The 15,895-nt window shown below is 49.3% G+C and overlaps 1 protein-coding gene across 1 annotated transcript; it reads left to right on the top strand.

Moving 5' to 3' along the window:
• Nucleotides 1–340: 340 nt before the first annotated feature.
• SPATA19 (spermatogenesis associated 19) lies at nt 341–5,949 on the top strand. Its single transcript, XM_032359265.1, has 7 exons — nt 341–499; nt 755–811; nt 1,302–1,394; nt 1,575–1,666; nt 4,009–4,086; nt 4,320–4,395; nt 5,772–5,949. Exons 1-6 carry the CDS (start codon nt 422–424, stop codon nt 4,384–4,386), a joined length of 465 nt encoding a protein of 154 aa, XP_032215156.1. The 5' UTR covers nt 341–421; the 3' UTR covers nt 4,387–4,395; nt 5,772–5,949.
• The last annotated feature ends 9,946 nt before the right edge of the window (nt 5,950–15,895 follow it).

The following is a 15,895-nucleotide window of genomic DNA, read 5'->3' as shown; positions in this document are numbered from 1 at the left end:
TCAACTTCTTGGGGGCCTGGATTATTTTGTGACAAATTTACTCTTTTGATTCCTAAAATATCTTTCTGCTTCAGCATTCCATAAAACCAGGTGACAAGACATACTCCCCCTTCCCCAACCAAATCTCTATAATTTTGGTAATTTCCCCCTGTGTCTTCCTCAGGTTTATATTGGTTGTTCCTTACTTTTTGTTCCCATCCCCCTAACTCTCCATTTCTGAGCTATGGCCATCACTAAGGCAGATACTTCCTTACCTCTTTTCCATCTGACCCCAGAGATTAAAGGATGCCATTGTCACATCATCATTGGCCAGCCAATCAGGTGGGCACCTCCTAGCAATGACCTCCTTGTTCCAGAGGAATTCTCAGGCAGCTTCGATGGAAGGAGGGAGCCAAGAAGGAGTCCTGGCATAAGTTCAAAGATGATAATTACAACATGGATTGTGTACATTCTTGCCCGGAAAGGTGCAGGGTTCCCCTTCCCACCAAAAATCAGTTCAGTAAGTAGAGCTGGGGGTAACTACCTGGAATTGTTATCTATATGCTCCTTTCTGAGCCCCCCACTGCACTTCCAAGAGATCTTTATATATATATACAAAGTATATATATATATATATATATATATATATATATATATACACAAAGTGTATATATATAAAGATGTATATATATAAAGATGTATAACTTTGGATAAGAATGGAAGAGGGCTGTGTCTCTAGGTATTCTGAGGGCATTAACTTACCAATTTTTTGCAGGACGTTGAAGTTGTAGAAAGCGAGGCTGTATCTGTAGTACAGCACTGGTTGAAAAAAGTGAGTAATATTCCTCTATGACCCCAAATTCTAGAGAGCTGGCCTCCATGGGTGCAGGAATCTAGACTCCTTTCCCCTTAGAACTGGGAAACTCAAGTTCATTGCTAAACACCCTGCCTAGAGTTGTGTCTAATTCACCAAATGTCCTAGAAGACCCTGGGGCTTATGTGATCTTTTGGCAGAGATGTGTTGGAATCACCATTATCCCCACCTGCATCTTAAGGATACTGGGTGAGGGGTTTCAGATATGTCATCCCCAGCTACAGGGCATCTCAGGAATACATTGAGATAGGGCCATGGACTTAATGAGTCCTCTGGAATTCTACAGGAAGGTAGTAATAGACATGCTTATGGCAGGAACAGTGAGATACAGAGTATGTAAATGAGGACACGTGGGATGTGTGTTGTGACAGAGGGGAAAACAGGGAAAAGGCAGAAGAGACAGACTTGGACTCAGTTACAATTTCAGGGGAAATTGTTCACCTTTCAGACTGAAGAAGAAGCGTCCCAGGACATAAAGGAGAAGATGTCTGCCGGCTGCCTTCCCACCCATGGCCAAGATGTGCACGTTACCAGAGACGTGGTAACTGAGAGTTTAAGATAGTTATCCTAGGGGAGCGGGCAGTGAGGGAGGTGGGCAGGCAAAAGGTCCAGTTGAAAAGGGTCTTGGGCAAGTGGACAGAGCTTCTCCAGGCTGGGCTCCATCCTGGCCACAGTGTCCTTGCCGAATAGTAATCACATGTACACTACCTGGATTTCCTAGGTGAAGCACCATCTCTCAAAGTCTGATTTGTTGGCAAACCAGAGTCAAGAGGTCCTGGAGGAAAGAACAAGAATCCAGTTCATAAGATGGAGGTAAAGCGTCTCATTTGCCCTGAGTGGAATTGTGGGGAGGGAGGCAAAAGTCCCGCACCTTTGGGATTCCTGGCTAACACAAACATAGCTATTCTTCTCCAGAGATGTTGACTTCTCTGGCTGAGAAATTTTCCCCTTACTTAGGGGTCTTAAGGGAATATTTTTGCTATCTTGAAAGCCCAGCTCATTCCTAAGATTTAACATGACTTGGGGGGTTGCAAAACTGGGCTTGTTCACCATTTCTTCAATGCTTCTGAATAAATTTCAGACTTCTGTTACTTTTGCACTTGATTTGTTCAGAAGTGGCTGCACTTTAAAGAGCTAAAAGAAAATAAGCTCTTAAAATGCAAAAGCCTGAGCCCTCATCTGCAGCTGAGGTGAGAGGAGGTTTCTCAGAGCCCGAGGCTAGAATTCTGTGCTCCACATTTCGGTGATTTTGCCAGACTCCTGCCGTGCCTGCAGGAGCACAGACCACCTCCTTCTGCCTTTCTTGGCTCGGAAGGGGCTGAGACCCAATGTGGAGGGAGCTGAGCCTGGAAGCCAGCTCATTCCCTCTGGCGTAAGCTTCCCTATTTCCTTTTCAGAACTGTGTTTACTTGCGGTCTCTTTTCCCAGAAGAAGAATTGTGGAATTAAACTGGTCCTCCATGAAACTGTGGAGGCGCTCTCTCTCTCATTTCTGTACTTTCTTCCCATGCCCCCATCGCCCCCTTTGTTCACTTCTATCAAGGTGGACGCATTTCTCAAGAAATGTATTTTTGCTTTGGGATATCCAGTTTTCTTGTGTTTACCCTTTACGGTGCCATTAGCATTTTACAACAGGATTCAAAAGCTCAGGAAGGAGTGGCAAATGGTGGAATTTGAGACCATCCAGGGAAAGACTTTTTGGATGGGAACCCCATTCTAAAATTGTAAATGTTGTGGTCTATAATCCAGCCAGCCTCACACGTGGGAGCCTGTCCCTGCCCAACATGGCTGCACTGGATGGGAGCGGTTCCTTGCGGCAGTTCCTTGGTCTGGATAATATGAATATCATCTTCAAAAATTTAGACCTAGCTGTATGGCACAAGTAGGTTAAAGCTTTGGAGATAAGCTGCAGGAATCACAATTATCCATATATAATTTTTCCACTCTGGACTTTCTGTGGACTTTTCAAACCCATAAACTGTGCCTGTCTCCCCCTCCAATCCACTGGTTTGGCATTCTTTTATTAGTTTTAGTAAATATGTAGTCAGGGAATACATACCCCTTCATTAAGCAACAGCAGACACTCATTTATTTGGTAGATGTTTTCTAGGTCGTCTAAAGATGGAGTCCCCAGTTTCAAAGGGATAAAAGTGAACTAGATGAATAAGGTGTGTGAATATTAGAGAAAATGGCAGAAAATTCATGAGGAGTGCAAGAGCAAGAGCATAGTCTGAGGGACCCCGCTTTTTAAAGTTCTAGGCATTGCTGCCTGGGAGACCCTGGAAAGGTTTCTAGCAGGGCATTTACTTGGACTGACCCATGGGCTGGGCAGGGACTGAATAAACAGGAGAGGTGAGGAAGGGGCTTCCACAGGTCATGAGAGCCTTGGGAACTTGGCCAATTCCATCAGGCCAGTGTGCAGGGCTGCAGCCTTTTCTCTGAGGCCTACCCCTTTCTGCCTTGGGCTGGGAGTAATCTTTATTCTTTCTTACCCCTCTCTTTGGGCACTGACCCAACTTTACCTTGAGAGAGTGATAAATGAGCACATTTGTCACCTCCAGGCTTCAAGCCCTTGAGGCAATATCAGTGTCTTCACACTGAAAGCCCCAGAGCACCTAGAACAAAAGAGGCAAAATTGGAAAATTCAGTGGGCAAACTGGTTTTGCTGGAATGGAGGGTTGGGGGAGGACAGGGGATGGAGTCGAGGAGGACATGAGCTGGACCACAGAGACAGAGGCAAATCGGCCTGGTGAGAGAATTTTGCAGAATTATCCCTAAACCATAGTAAGTATGGCATAAAGTAGGTGATAAAGAGGTGATACGGAGATGGAGAGGAATTCGGGGTGGGGAGTGAATTCCACATCTTACAAGAAGATCACTGACCTGCTGTGTAAAGGCACTTAACCTCTCTGTTTCTTCAACTCTTCTTAGGACCATTTGCTGCCAGCCCAGGACTACTGGGTGGCTCAGGGGTACTGATAGTAAAAACCAAACCAAAACAAAAACCTTTGTGTGCCTCATGCAAGAGGAGTGAAGGACCAGCTCAAGAGTTCATGGCGACAGGGTCAGAACTATCGTTTGTAGGATTCCAACCCATTCACTATGCCTAGTGAAAGAGAAAGTCAGGAACCCCAATGTCTAAATGGTGTTTTGCAGCCATACCCGTATCTTCCAAGTGCCAAGTGAGGCGAGGACTGACATTGTGCGAGAACGAATAGAGCAGGTGAGACGAAGGTAAGCTGTGGGAGATTATCTGATTCGTACACCTAATAGGGTCGGGTGGCGGAGGGCGGCGGCAGTGGGGAGGTCTCTCTTCTGCAGGTTCCCTGATCATGTGTGGAGCGCTTCGTAGGACTCTGCTCCAGGGCCTGAATGGGGCAATGGCTGCCCAGGCACCCCAGATCCATACCAAAGCTGGGCAGGCTTTGCCATCCCATCTGCCTTGCTCCTCTTCTCTATCCCGGCAGCATATGCAGCCTTACAGATGAATCATCTCAGGATATTCACAGCAGAAGTTCCTATGCAGAATGCTGAGAGCTACAGGTGAGAGGGCCGACCGGTGAGGAGCTGGGCAGAAGAGACAGATGTGTTGGGTGTGAGACAGGACACTGGGGTGGGAGCTTGATTATAAGGTTTAGCCTTTCCTTTGGTGAGGGGGCCTATACGTGGGGCCAGTGAGAGTGGGGGATAGGGCAGCTGCCTCAGGGTCCTGCAGTGCCTCTCTTAAATTTCTGGAAGGACTCTAAGTCAAGCTCAGATTGGCCTGACTCTCTTAGCTGTGGTGTCACAGTGAGTGCTTCTCAATTACGCACAGGCCAGGGACCTCCTGGGGATCTTGTGTTAGTAGGTTGTGGGGGGCCTGCTGCTCTGCATTTCTAACACTCCCAGGCATTGCTGCTATAGGTCTACTGACCCCACATTGAACCACAAGATCACAGAGCGCTGCGGTCAGGAGTGAGGGCACATAGATTTTGGCCCTGCCACCAATTAGGGCCTTGACATTAGCTCCTGTGACTTCTTGACCTGTCCTGGGAACCAGTGGTCACAAGTAGCCATTTATGTGGCTCTGGGAGGTAGAAGGCCAATGACATGGATGTACTACAGAGGCCATTCATTCAGGAAAACGACTGAATTGGCAGTCACAGGGGGCTGAAGGAGTGTTTTAGACCCAGCCAACTCCCGACAGGCTTAAAGGAAGGCCGTGGAGATATAGTGCTGGCATTTATGGAACACTTACTATATCCCAGCTTTAGCATAAAGCATTGTCAAGATTTTTCATCTGATCCAAAAGAAACTTAAGAGAAAGGGCGCCTGGGTGGCTCAGTGGGTTAAAGCCTCTGCCTTCAGCTCAGGTCATGATCCCAGGGTCTTGGGATTGAGCCCCACATCGGGCTCTCTGCTCTGCGGGGCGCCTGCTTCCTCCTCTCTCTCTGCCTACTTGTGATCTCTGTCTGTCAAATAAATAAATAAAATCTTAAAAAAAAAAAAAAGAACCTTAAGAGGAAGGCATTGTTCATGCCCATTATACAGATGGCAGCAGTTAGGCCAAGCCTTAGGAATGGACACTGTCTTTCAGTCCAGCTCCATCCTGGGCAAGTTGAGTTATGCCTCTGTGCCTTGATTTCATCAGACTTCAGAACAGTGTCCTGAGGAAAATGGCTATCAACACTTCGTAAATGTCATGATGTGCCATGTCAACTGTTTCCTAATATTAAACACATGAGGAATCAGGGTGCTTGCATGGTCTTCTGAAGTTTGAGGAAGCAGATCCAGGTCTGTCTGGTGCACCACCATCCTTTCCTGCTGTGGGTTTTCTGGTCTAACGCAGCTCTAGGAATGTCGGGAAGGTGTGATCCTCAAGCCCTTTAGCCATCCTGCATTTCTGTGACATGGCCCCTGGACATTCCTCTGCTTCCTAGGTTCATGTCCTTCAGGGTCAAGGAACAGCCTTTGTCAAAAGAACGTCTATCACCCCTTGACCAGAGGAGTGACCACACCTGGACAGAGAGGATCTGGCGGCCGAGCCCTCCTTCCTTGTGACAGTGGCACCACTGGAATCTTCCCGCTGAACTGTTAATAAAGAGATAAGCTATTTAATCACTGTCCTGGCCTCTGGTGTGAATGCTTTCTACTCATGGACTTGGCTCTGGGGACACATAGATGAGGGACACACGGCTTTTGGGGAGAGAGACACCAAGCCAGCATAGAACTGTGTCAGTAGGCCATGCTGGGTGCTCCTGGAACACTAGAAGGGGTGTTGGACGAGGCCGAGACAGGAAGACTTACTGGGGAAGGTGTGGTTTGTTTGTTTCACTCAAGTATTTATTTTATCTTTATTTCTTCTCTAGCTTGCTTCCTGTCTTTATGTAGATCTAAGCTTTCTTTCTTTTTTTTTTTTTAAGGTTTTATTTATCTGTCAGAGAAAGAAAGAGAGTGGGCACTAGGAGGGGGAGTGACAGGTAGAGGGAGAAGCAGGCTCCCCACTGAGCAGGGACCCGGATGAGGGACTTGATCTCAGGACCCTGGGATCATTACCTGAACTGAAGGCAGATGCTTAACCCACTGAGCCACCCAGTGTCCCTACAGATCCAAGTTTCTGATCTGTATTCTTTTCCCTCTCTGAAGAACTAACAGTTCTTGCAAGGCAGGTCTACTGGAGACATTTTCATTTGATTTCTGGCTGAGAAAGTATTTCTATTCACTCTTGAAGGACAATTTTGAAGGACATAAAATTCTAGGTTTTTTTTCCTTTGACACGTTAATGTGCCCCACTCTCTTCTGGCTTGCATAGTTTCTGAAGGGAAGTCACGTAATTTTTATCCTCACTCCTCCTCAGGTAGATTTTTTTTCTATTTCTGGCTTTTAAGATTTGTTCTGTGTCTGATTTTCTGCAGTTTGAATATGCTATGCCTAGGTGTGGAGTTTGGGTATTCACCCTGCTTAGTTTTCTGAGTTTCCTGGATCTGTTTTATGGGACCCACCATTGCAAAATTCTCAACTACTATTACTTTGAATATATATATTTTTTCTGTTCCCTTCGTTTTTCTCCTGGTATTCTCATTATGCGTATGTTACCTCTTTTGTAATTGCCCCACAGGTTTAAGATACTCTGTACCATATTTTTTTCTATTCCTTTTCTTTTTTCTTGTGTTTTTTGCTTTTCAGTCAGGGAACTTACTATGGACCTTTTTTTCAAACTCACTGATTCTTTCCCTGGTTGTGTCTAGGCTACAGATGAGTCCATCAAAGTCATTCTTCATTTCTGTGACAGACTTCTTATTCCTGGGATCTCTTGTTCACTTTTTCATAAGGTTTCCATTCTCTCTGCCGACATTATCTATTCTTGTGTGTCACTCACTATTTCTATTCGATCTCTTTGTATATTATTTATTACAGTTTTAAATTCCCAGTCTGACAATTCCAACATCTCTGCCTTATCTGAGTGTGGTTCTGATGCTCGCCTTGTCTCTTCAGACTGTATTTTTACCTTGTGTCATACAGCGTCATGTTTCGTTGAAAGCCAGGTAATGCTGCAGGAGGTAGAGGAGTGGAGGTAGCGTGAGGTTTTATATTTCTCTGGTTAGGACTTAGTCTGTATTTACTCTCCCCAGCAGCTGTAGTTTCAGAGATTAACATTTTTTTATTGTGCTCTTGTTTTCGTCTCCCTTGTTGCCTTTAGGTTTCCCTAGAGGTTCCTTCTTAAACAGGGTCCGAGGCTTTTACTTCTTCCAGCTGAAATCCCTGTGGTGGTGGGGCCTGAGGGGAGAGTGGAGGGTCCTCTGATCAGGCCCCAGTCTCTTAGTGAGCCTGTGTCCTCGGCCTGTGTCCTCCTTGCCTTTTCCCCCTTCACTGCCCCTACTTTGGGAGAGACAGGAAAGTCAAAGGGGGCCAGAATGGAATGTTTTCCTTCCCTCAGGTTAGGTAGGCTCTGAAATAGCAGTCTGTCTTGAGGGCAGGCCTTTGTTAGGGAGAACCAATTGCTCTGGATATATTTCTCTTTTTTTCTTTTCCTTTTTTTTATTTCTTAAAAAAAATTTTTTTTTTTGACAGGGATCACAAGTAGGAAAAGAGGCAAGTAGAGAGAGAGGAAGCAGGCTCCCTGCTGAGCAGAGAGCCCGATGTGAGGCTCGATCCCAGGACCCTGGGATCATGACCTGAGCCAAAGGCAGAGGCTTTAACCCACTGAGCCACCCAGGTGCTCCATCTCTGGATTTATTTCAAAATGGCTATTTTTCTCTCCCCTTGCTGAAGTGGGCAGGAGGGTGGGGTTCCCTGATCTTCACTGTGAGAACCTAATGTTGCTCTTGGGGGCAAAATTCAGGAAGTTGGGGGCCTTCTAACACTGGGGCCTCTGGACTTGTTTAATCTCAAGCTTGTCCACATTCAGCCACCGGCAATTCTCAATTATATTTAAGCTTCCCTACTCTGGTGTTGTTTCCTCAAAGTTTGTGTGTCTGCAAAGTTGTGATTCTCCATAATAACCTGTCTGTCTGTCTGATTCTCAGATCAGTGTTTTGCCCTATGACCTAAATTCTCTCATGGATCTAGGTAGTATTGTTGGTTTTTGGTTTGTTTGGCTTTTTTTCTAATTGTAAAAATGGGAGTGAAACTTCCAAGCTCTTTACATATCAGACCAGAAAATGGAAGTCTTATTCAAGTCTTCATTGAGTGTCTGCTAGAACGACCACCAGCGTGGACTGAGCACCTACTGTGTGCCAGGTAGAGCTAAGTAGGTTCCTACCCACCCCGCTGCATTATTCCCTGAGGTCAGGAGAACCTGCAGTTTCCCTCTGCAGCATCTCTCCCTGCCAGCCAGCCAGCCAGTCTTTGTCTGCTTGCTCCAGGGTGGGAGGCAGGGGAGGAAGGATGCAGGTAGGAGTCAACCAGCTAGGGGACAGGGGCACAGCCCTGAGCAGAGGCAAGTAGGAGGGCTGTGGAATGAGGAGAGGAGCATGATGCAAAAAGGCCACTCTGGCTGGATGGGAGCAGGAGGAAGAAAGGCCACAGAGGAGGCTGTTGAAAAGGGGCCAGGGCCAGGCCACGTGGGCTGGGAGCCTTGACGGAGCAGAGAGGGAAAGGGCAGGAATGTTGGGGACAGAAGAGGATCACACATGTGGAAGTGGGCTGTGGCACAGAGTGGAAGCAGGGACCCCAGGAGGGGACTCTTGGGAAGGTGAGGGGACAGAGAAACCAAAGGATTTGAGACAGGACAAATGTGACTTGGTGATGTGTGGCAGCTGGAGAATGGGGGAGAAGAAAGGTCCTGGGCAGCTGGACATGAGCTGCCATTTGCTTAGACAGGGAGGTCTCAGCTGGGGGAGAGGAGTTTGGTTTGGGTAATGATTTAGGTCTCTGTAGGATATCACAGCAGTGATGTCAAGCAGGACAGACAGGACTGGGCTAGCAGGTGGGAGTCTTGGTAGAAAAGGGGCCCCTGGTGGCAAGGAAGAGCCTGTCCTTCTTGGGAGTACACTTGCAGGAAAAGAGGTAGAGAAGTAAGAACTCTTTCCTCAGCAGTTGTAGACGTGACCTTACTTTACCAAACCCTCACTCTAGTTCTCAAGAGGCAAGGAGTGGCATGCATCTGGCCAGAGCTTCCCCACAATCTAGTGAAGGCACAAAGCCCTCTTCGTTACCCAGCTGAGACGCTGTTTTGCCAGAAACCACCAGATGGCGCCATTTCCACACAAAAATCATTTTCTGAAGGCAAACTAGTGGAGTCAGGCAGCGATTGCAGGGCGGGATTTAAATTTTAGCACCAGTCAGGAAACCTAAACAGATGGAAGGCCTTTGAGTATCTTAGTTTAATGATGAATACAGTTCGCATCCACATACATGAACTACAGAGGGGCTATTCATTCAAATAAAAGTTATTGAGTTAAAGTTTACATCCAGCACTGACTAGACTATGGGCATACCCAGATGAATATTCTGTCATACCCTCAGGGAGCTCAGAGTGGTGGAGGGGCTGACATGCAAACACATTTTTAATGTGTGTAAACAAACAGAAAGCGTATATGTATGGTAGTGCAGAAGAGGGAGTGATTTTCCCTTCTTGAGAGGAAAGGTGCTGACTTCCCAGCAGAGGGGACATTGAAGCAGAGGTTTGCCAGCCTGTGGCAGCAATGGAGGGGTCTTCCAGGGAAAGAGAATACCCACATAGGAAGGCCGAATGTTCAGGGGGTTGAGTCTGGGCCTCAATGTTTAGAAATCGGGATACAGTGGGGAGAATAGCAGGCCAGGAGGTTGAGAAGTGCACAGGTAGGGATCCTACAGGAGAGTGCAAAGTAAGCCCATGAAACCTGGCTGCAGGACCCCAGGGGAGCTGAGCCAACCCTGCAATGCTGGCTAGGCAAGGCTTCTCAGGAGACAGATGTGCAGAGGTTTCCAGGCACTTGGAAGAGGGGGAGCCCACTGCACTCAGAAAGAAAGGGAGCCCTACAGTGTTGGGCTCTGACTTGGGAGGTAATGGTTAAGGAGCTCACAGGCCCCCACCGGTTTGTTCTCTCACACACAAACATCTGGAGTTTGGGGAGAGAGGGACCTACATTAGTATTATAGCCGCAGCTCCTTCAAACCTAGGGTGGAAATGAAATCATTAAGTGGCTCAAATGGAGTTTTGTTCTGTGCATGATTAACCCCAGGAGGGGAGTTTGGGAACAAATATGCCTCCTCTACCTGTATTACAGGGGGACTGAGCCATGGTAAATTAAAAGAAAATCACTGGCAAATTTGGGATCAGTCAGCTGTGACCAAGCCATTTGTGTAGTTAAATGGAGCTGAAAGAGCTAATAAAGGCTTTGTGGGTCATGGATCTTTCTGTGAGGGGAGGGCATTGGAGATGGGGGTGGGTTGGTGGGTGGGGGGCTGGTCCAGGCTGATGCTTGTAGAAGTCTTGTCTGGTGGTGCTGGTGGTAGTGGTGGTGGTGGTGGGAATGTTGGCTTCTTCTCATCAGGTGTGTGTCAAGACCTAATGGGGAAGTTGCTGATTCTAGACAGAGACAGTGACACAAACCCAGTCATATCTCTCTCAAAGAAGATAGCCTTGGGACACTAGGGGGTAGGAACCAGAGTTTCCTGACTCTCACTGCAGAGTGAGGCACATGTAGGGGACTTAGGAGCCACATGATGTAAGGATCAGCACCAGACGTAGGGGATTGCTGGACGAAGACACAGCCATTGTCCACTGAGAGGCGGGATGGAGCTCTGGTCCATCCCCAGAGGAGAATGGAAGGCACCCAGCCAAACCAGTACATGAACTGGGGTGGGCTGGTCTGGCAGAGCCAAGGGTGCAGGACAGAGGGCAAACCCAGGAGAGGATGCCTGGCAAGTGGGCCACCCCAAAGCAGACAGCGGGAGGGCTTGGGCAGGAGGAGTGCAGACAGCAGGGGGTGTTAAAAAACAATTCAACCTAGTCAATTAGAAGACTTAATTGTCTTCATCAAACTACTGGGCAGCATACCATCTAGCTAATAGAGGGGATCTTCTGAGGAGTTGTACAAATGGAAGGTTTTTATTGGAAAGGGGGGTGAGGCAAGGAAGTTATTAACAAAAGAAAAGGATTGCTCCTCTTAAGAACAGGGGCTTCTATCATGCAGATTGCCTCATCTTTGGGCGAGGGGTGGGGGTGGTGGGAGTGGGGTTGGGCGCTGCAGAGTGTCCAGGTAGCAGATTACCTCAGTGGCACTGACAGGGAAATTCCTGACTGATTAGGACACCATTTCTGGGGGAGGTTGAACTGCAGGGAGCCTGGGTTTGAGGACTCCATGTGACGCGGGCGGTTTTCCTTTTCACGGAGGAACCGGGCTCCAGCCTCCTGAAGGCACCTTCTTCCGACTCCTGAGGCTGAACACCTGGGTGTGGCTGCAGGTGTGAAGAGGGGAGGGCACACAGTCTGGAGGACCGAGCGGGGCCTGGGCTGACTTCTGCTCGACTTACCGGGGGATGCTGAAGGCAGGCCCGGCACCTCGGGGACTGGCTCTGCTTCTGTTTACTTCCCTCCCCAGGTGCTCGACACCCGTGCCCATGCCCTCTCCCCCCTCCTCTCCTCTACCTGGCGGCCTGGGACGGCGGGGGCCGACCCGGAGACCTCCGCTGAGCCACCAGACACAGTGTTCGACATGCTTTCCAATTACTTGGCAGGCTCGGCAGCGATGCTCGAAATTCATTTTCCATCCTGAGAGGGGAAAACAAAGGCAGGGGAGAGCAGCAGCTGCTCTGGGCCAGCTTGGGAAACTTTGCTCGCAGCCAGGCGGAACTGAGCCAGCGGGGCGGGCCAGGCGGCAGGGGGCGCTGTCGGACCCCCCTCCGGCCTCGGCCCGGGCCCCGCCTCCCGCTCCCCGCGCCTCCCCGGGTCCTCCCGTCTCCCCCGCCCCCAGACCCCCGCCGGGACTGCCCCTTGTCTCTCCCCCACCGTATCCCTCCCCCTCTGTCTGGCTCTCTTCCTCACCGGCCCATTCCCTCCACACTCTACCTCGCTCCCTTCCCCCCACGCTGCCGCTCTTCCCTACCCTCCTCTCCCCCACCTCTCCCCCACCGCACCTCCTCCTTCACTCTGTCTCTTCTCCCTTCACCCGACCTGGCTCCTCCCCAACCCCTCCTCCCACCTTGATCTCTCGCCACTGTCTTTCCCTTTGTCCCAGCTCCCCTCACCCCTGCTTATCTCCTCACCCTAGCCCCCCTCCTCTTCTCCAGTGGTGGGACCTGGGGACTTCTGTAGCACGACCAGACGGGGTGCACTCTGGTACGCTCGAGGAGGGTGGACACTAAAGCCAACAGCCAGGAGTCCACAGTGAGTGCGCTTGGTCGGTGTGAGGGAGACCATGGAGGGACTTTGAGGGGAAGGTAGCAAAGCAGCAGCTGGTAAGTGGAGAAGGTCCAAACCAACAACTTTCTGAACAGCTCTCTTGGCATAACCCTGACCAGTTTCTTTACTGACTGGCTCCTTTCGAGCGTGCACCTGCAGAGGGTAGGGTGTGCTTTCCCTGTCCCCGCAGAGTGCCTGATACAGGTGCTCAGTAAATCCTGATGGAAGGAACACGTGGCTGCAAGGTGCCCTCCAGGATCTGTGTTACCATTTTCTTAGCGTGCACCTCGGTTCTGGGGCCTCCTCCGCCCTTCCAGGGCCCATTTGCTGTGCCTCCCATAAGCCACGTGTTGTGGGTGGGCTTGGGGGTCTTGCATATGAAAGAATGAGTCTTTGAGAAGTGGTCTGGTCTGTGAGAGGCCATCATAGAGAGACCAGCAGCCACAGCAGATTGTACCTCATAAGAGGAATGCATGGCAGGCCGGGCGACAAGCTACATGTGGCATACTTCTGGTAAAGAGATTGCATTTACTAACTGGGTGTGCACATGTGTACTTTTTCTGGGAGGCAATACTGCATGACTGCTGAGACCAAGCACTAGATTGCTTGCACTGGAATTCTGGTTCTGCTATTTGTTATGCCCCAATAATGGGCCTGTGATTAAAGGAGCGAGACATACAAAGCGAAGGTCAAGCAAAGCTTTATTTCATGCCAAGCATCAAGAATCTAACCAAACGTTTGGGCCGCACCTCTTGCAAGAGGGGGCGGCCCCTCTCCGCTTCACAGACTAGCTTTTAAGGGCAAAGGCCATGCGGTCAGGTCTGGCCAAGCACAGGTGGCCAATGAGATTGTAACACACACAGGAAACTCCACAGTGATGCTAGGTGACCAATTGAGTTACAATTTACCCTAGTAGACATTTGAACCAGCCTATTACACCTTGATTGGGATTGGCGCCAAAAGGATTCCCAAAGAGCGGGGCCCATACTCATTGGTAACCAGGGAGACAGTATGCATCCCCCCACTGATCAGATGTCTCCACCTGCCCTGACCCACCTTTGTATCTGGGCTTTGTTACCTGTAAATCCCCTGGGGGAAGGGGAGCAGGGGCAGTTTCTAAATAGGTCCTTACACTATTCAGTGGTGGTGTGCCTTTGAGCAAGTTGCTTAACCTCTCTGTGATGCAGTTTCCTTGTATCTTTGGGAAGATCCAGTGAGACCATCCCTGTACAGAAGATGCCAGGCACTTGGGAAAATGCCAACTGTCCAAACGTGGTGGCCGGATGGTGATCATCCCCAGGAAGAGGCATCTGTCCCCGTGCAAGCCTTTTCTCACAGTGATGGATTGGCTTTTTTTCTTCACATTCGTAAAATACTCTCCTCAGCACTTTGGAGTGAGAGGTGGTGATCTAGTCATTCGGTAAAGGAATACTCAGTCCCTGGCCCGCAGGAGCTTATACTGGAAGGTGAAAGATTCTGGATACATCTAAGGATGCTGGGGGGACTACAGACAGTAGGTAAAATAAAATTGTTCATAATGCATCTAGGAGCCAGTGTGTGTTGGAGATCTACACAGAATCAGGGCAGGTTCTGCATCTCTTTAAGGGAGGCGGAGTTTGCCTAGAGGAACCAAGTCCCCGCTCTGCAGACTCTCAGGACATGTGCTCTTGGGGACGGGTTGTACACCATGACTCTCCCCTCATACTCTGGGGAGAAGCGTCTCTTGGTTAGTGTGCCAACTGAGAAAAGGCACTGCTTCCTCTGAACTCAGGCTTACTTGGGTTCTGGGGAGAGAGGCCCCCATGTGGCCTGGACCAAGAAGGAGGAGGATGTGGCATCTTGTGGCCAGCAGGTGATGCTGTTGATCCAGTGTTACCAGCTGCTGGTCCCTAGATGGTGCCGCCTTCTCCCATTCAACCTCAAGCTGTGAATTTCTCAGCTGTGTCCACCGTGTGCACCATACAGGGAAGTCGTTGCCTTGTTCCCGACTGCAGGCAGAGACCTGGGGAATGCTGTCTCCTGGCCACTCCACAAAGTGGCAGCCCCTTCCTGCACACCGCTCCGGGCTTCTGGGATGCCCTGAGAGAAGGGATAGGATGGGGGTAAGGGTATGCAGGGTGTGTGTGGACAAAGGAAGGAGAAGCACTGTGAATCAGCCCTAGGGTTTTGGAGCCCCTTTTTTGACCTAAGTCCCGCTTTCTCTTTGTGCAGAGCGGGAAGTAAAGGAGTGTTTCTCCAACTTTGGTGGGCAGCAGAGTTCCACCAAAGCACCAGGACACTTGTTAAAGATGGAGATTTTTGAGCACCACCTGATTTATTTGGGTGGGTAGTCTTGGGGTGGAACCCAGGAACCTGAATTTTTATTAGACCTATCCAGGGATTCTGAGACAGCTGTCCTCAGCCTACACGTTGAGATGCACAGGGATTAAAATTACTACCTGCCTTTTCTTAATAGAGGAGAGCTTGGGAACTCCAGGGTTAGCACCAGGAGGAGAACATTCTGCTCAGTTCGGCTGCTTCCTTTACCAGGTCTTTGGTGGCATCTTTTACCGATCACCCCTGCATCCACCTCTGGACTTTCTCTTCTGCTTTGTCCAATAGAGTTAACAAAGGGAAGAAAAGCAGAGAGAGAAACAAGTCCTGGAAAATTGGGTTTATTTGTAATCTTATTCAACTTGAGCCCATGAAATACCCCTCTCTTTTCCTGGATCCCTCCTCTTTAATCTCTCTCACCCAGGATCTCTTGGTTTCCAGCTTGTTCAGAGTCCTTCCTGAAGGGTGTGAGAGCGTGTGTGTGTGTGTGTGTGTGTGTGTGTGTGTGTACGCGCGCGCGCGCGCGGTGTGCATTTTGCTTCCCTGGGTCTCATACTGTTAGCATCAAATAACAACTGGTGAGGCAAAGGGAGTGAAAAGGATGCTTTTCTTTGTTTGCACTGTTTGGACTCCCTTTTCTCAGGACCCTTGGTTGACTCCCCGGGAAGCTGTGAGAGGGAAAAGAGGCAGCAGCTCTGTGACCATTGCTGATTTGCTTGTACCAGCTGCGTGAGCGAGGTTGAGTTACCTAACTTCTGTCGACTTGGGTTATTGCCAGCTGTAAGATCATAGTATCCTTCTTTCAGTGTTGGTTCAACACTAGGTAAGGCAGCATGTGTGAAGTCCCCTGTGTGGTGCTGGGCAAGGCAGAGCTGGTGTTCAGTGGTGTCACCTACCCTGACCTCTCCCTATGCTCCATTTCTC

Source organism: Mustela erminea, chromosome 9 (assembly GCF_009829155.1).
Source record: "Mustela erminea isolate mMusErm1 chromosome 9, mMusErm1.Pri, whole genome shotgun sequence".
In the NCBI taxonomy this organism is placed as follows: Eukaryota; Metazoa; Chordata; class Mammalia; order Carnivora; family Mustelidae; genus Mustela; species Mustela erminea.
The sequence above is the reverse complement of the archived record's forward strand: the minus strand, read 5'-3'. Positions and strand labels throughout refer to the sequence as shown.

Excerpts from the sequence above, each read along its gene's own strand:
- SPATA19 (XM_032359265.1), top strand. The coding sequence starts at position 422 with ATGATAATTACAACATGGATTGTGTACATTCTTGCCCGGAAAGGTGCA. Across the intron at positions 1,667-4,008 it reads ATCCAGTTCATAAGATGGAG|CCATACCCGTATCTTCCAAG; the intron begins GTAAAGCGTCTC and ends GGTGTTTTGCAG. Across the intron at positions 4,087-4,319 it reads ATAGAGCAGGTGAGACGAAG|CATATGCAGCCTTACAGATG; the intron begins GTAAGCTGTGGG and ends CTATCCCGGCAG.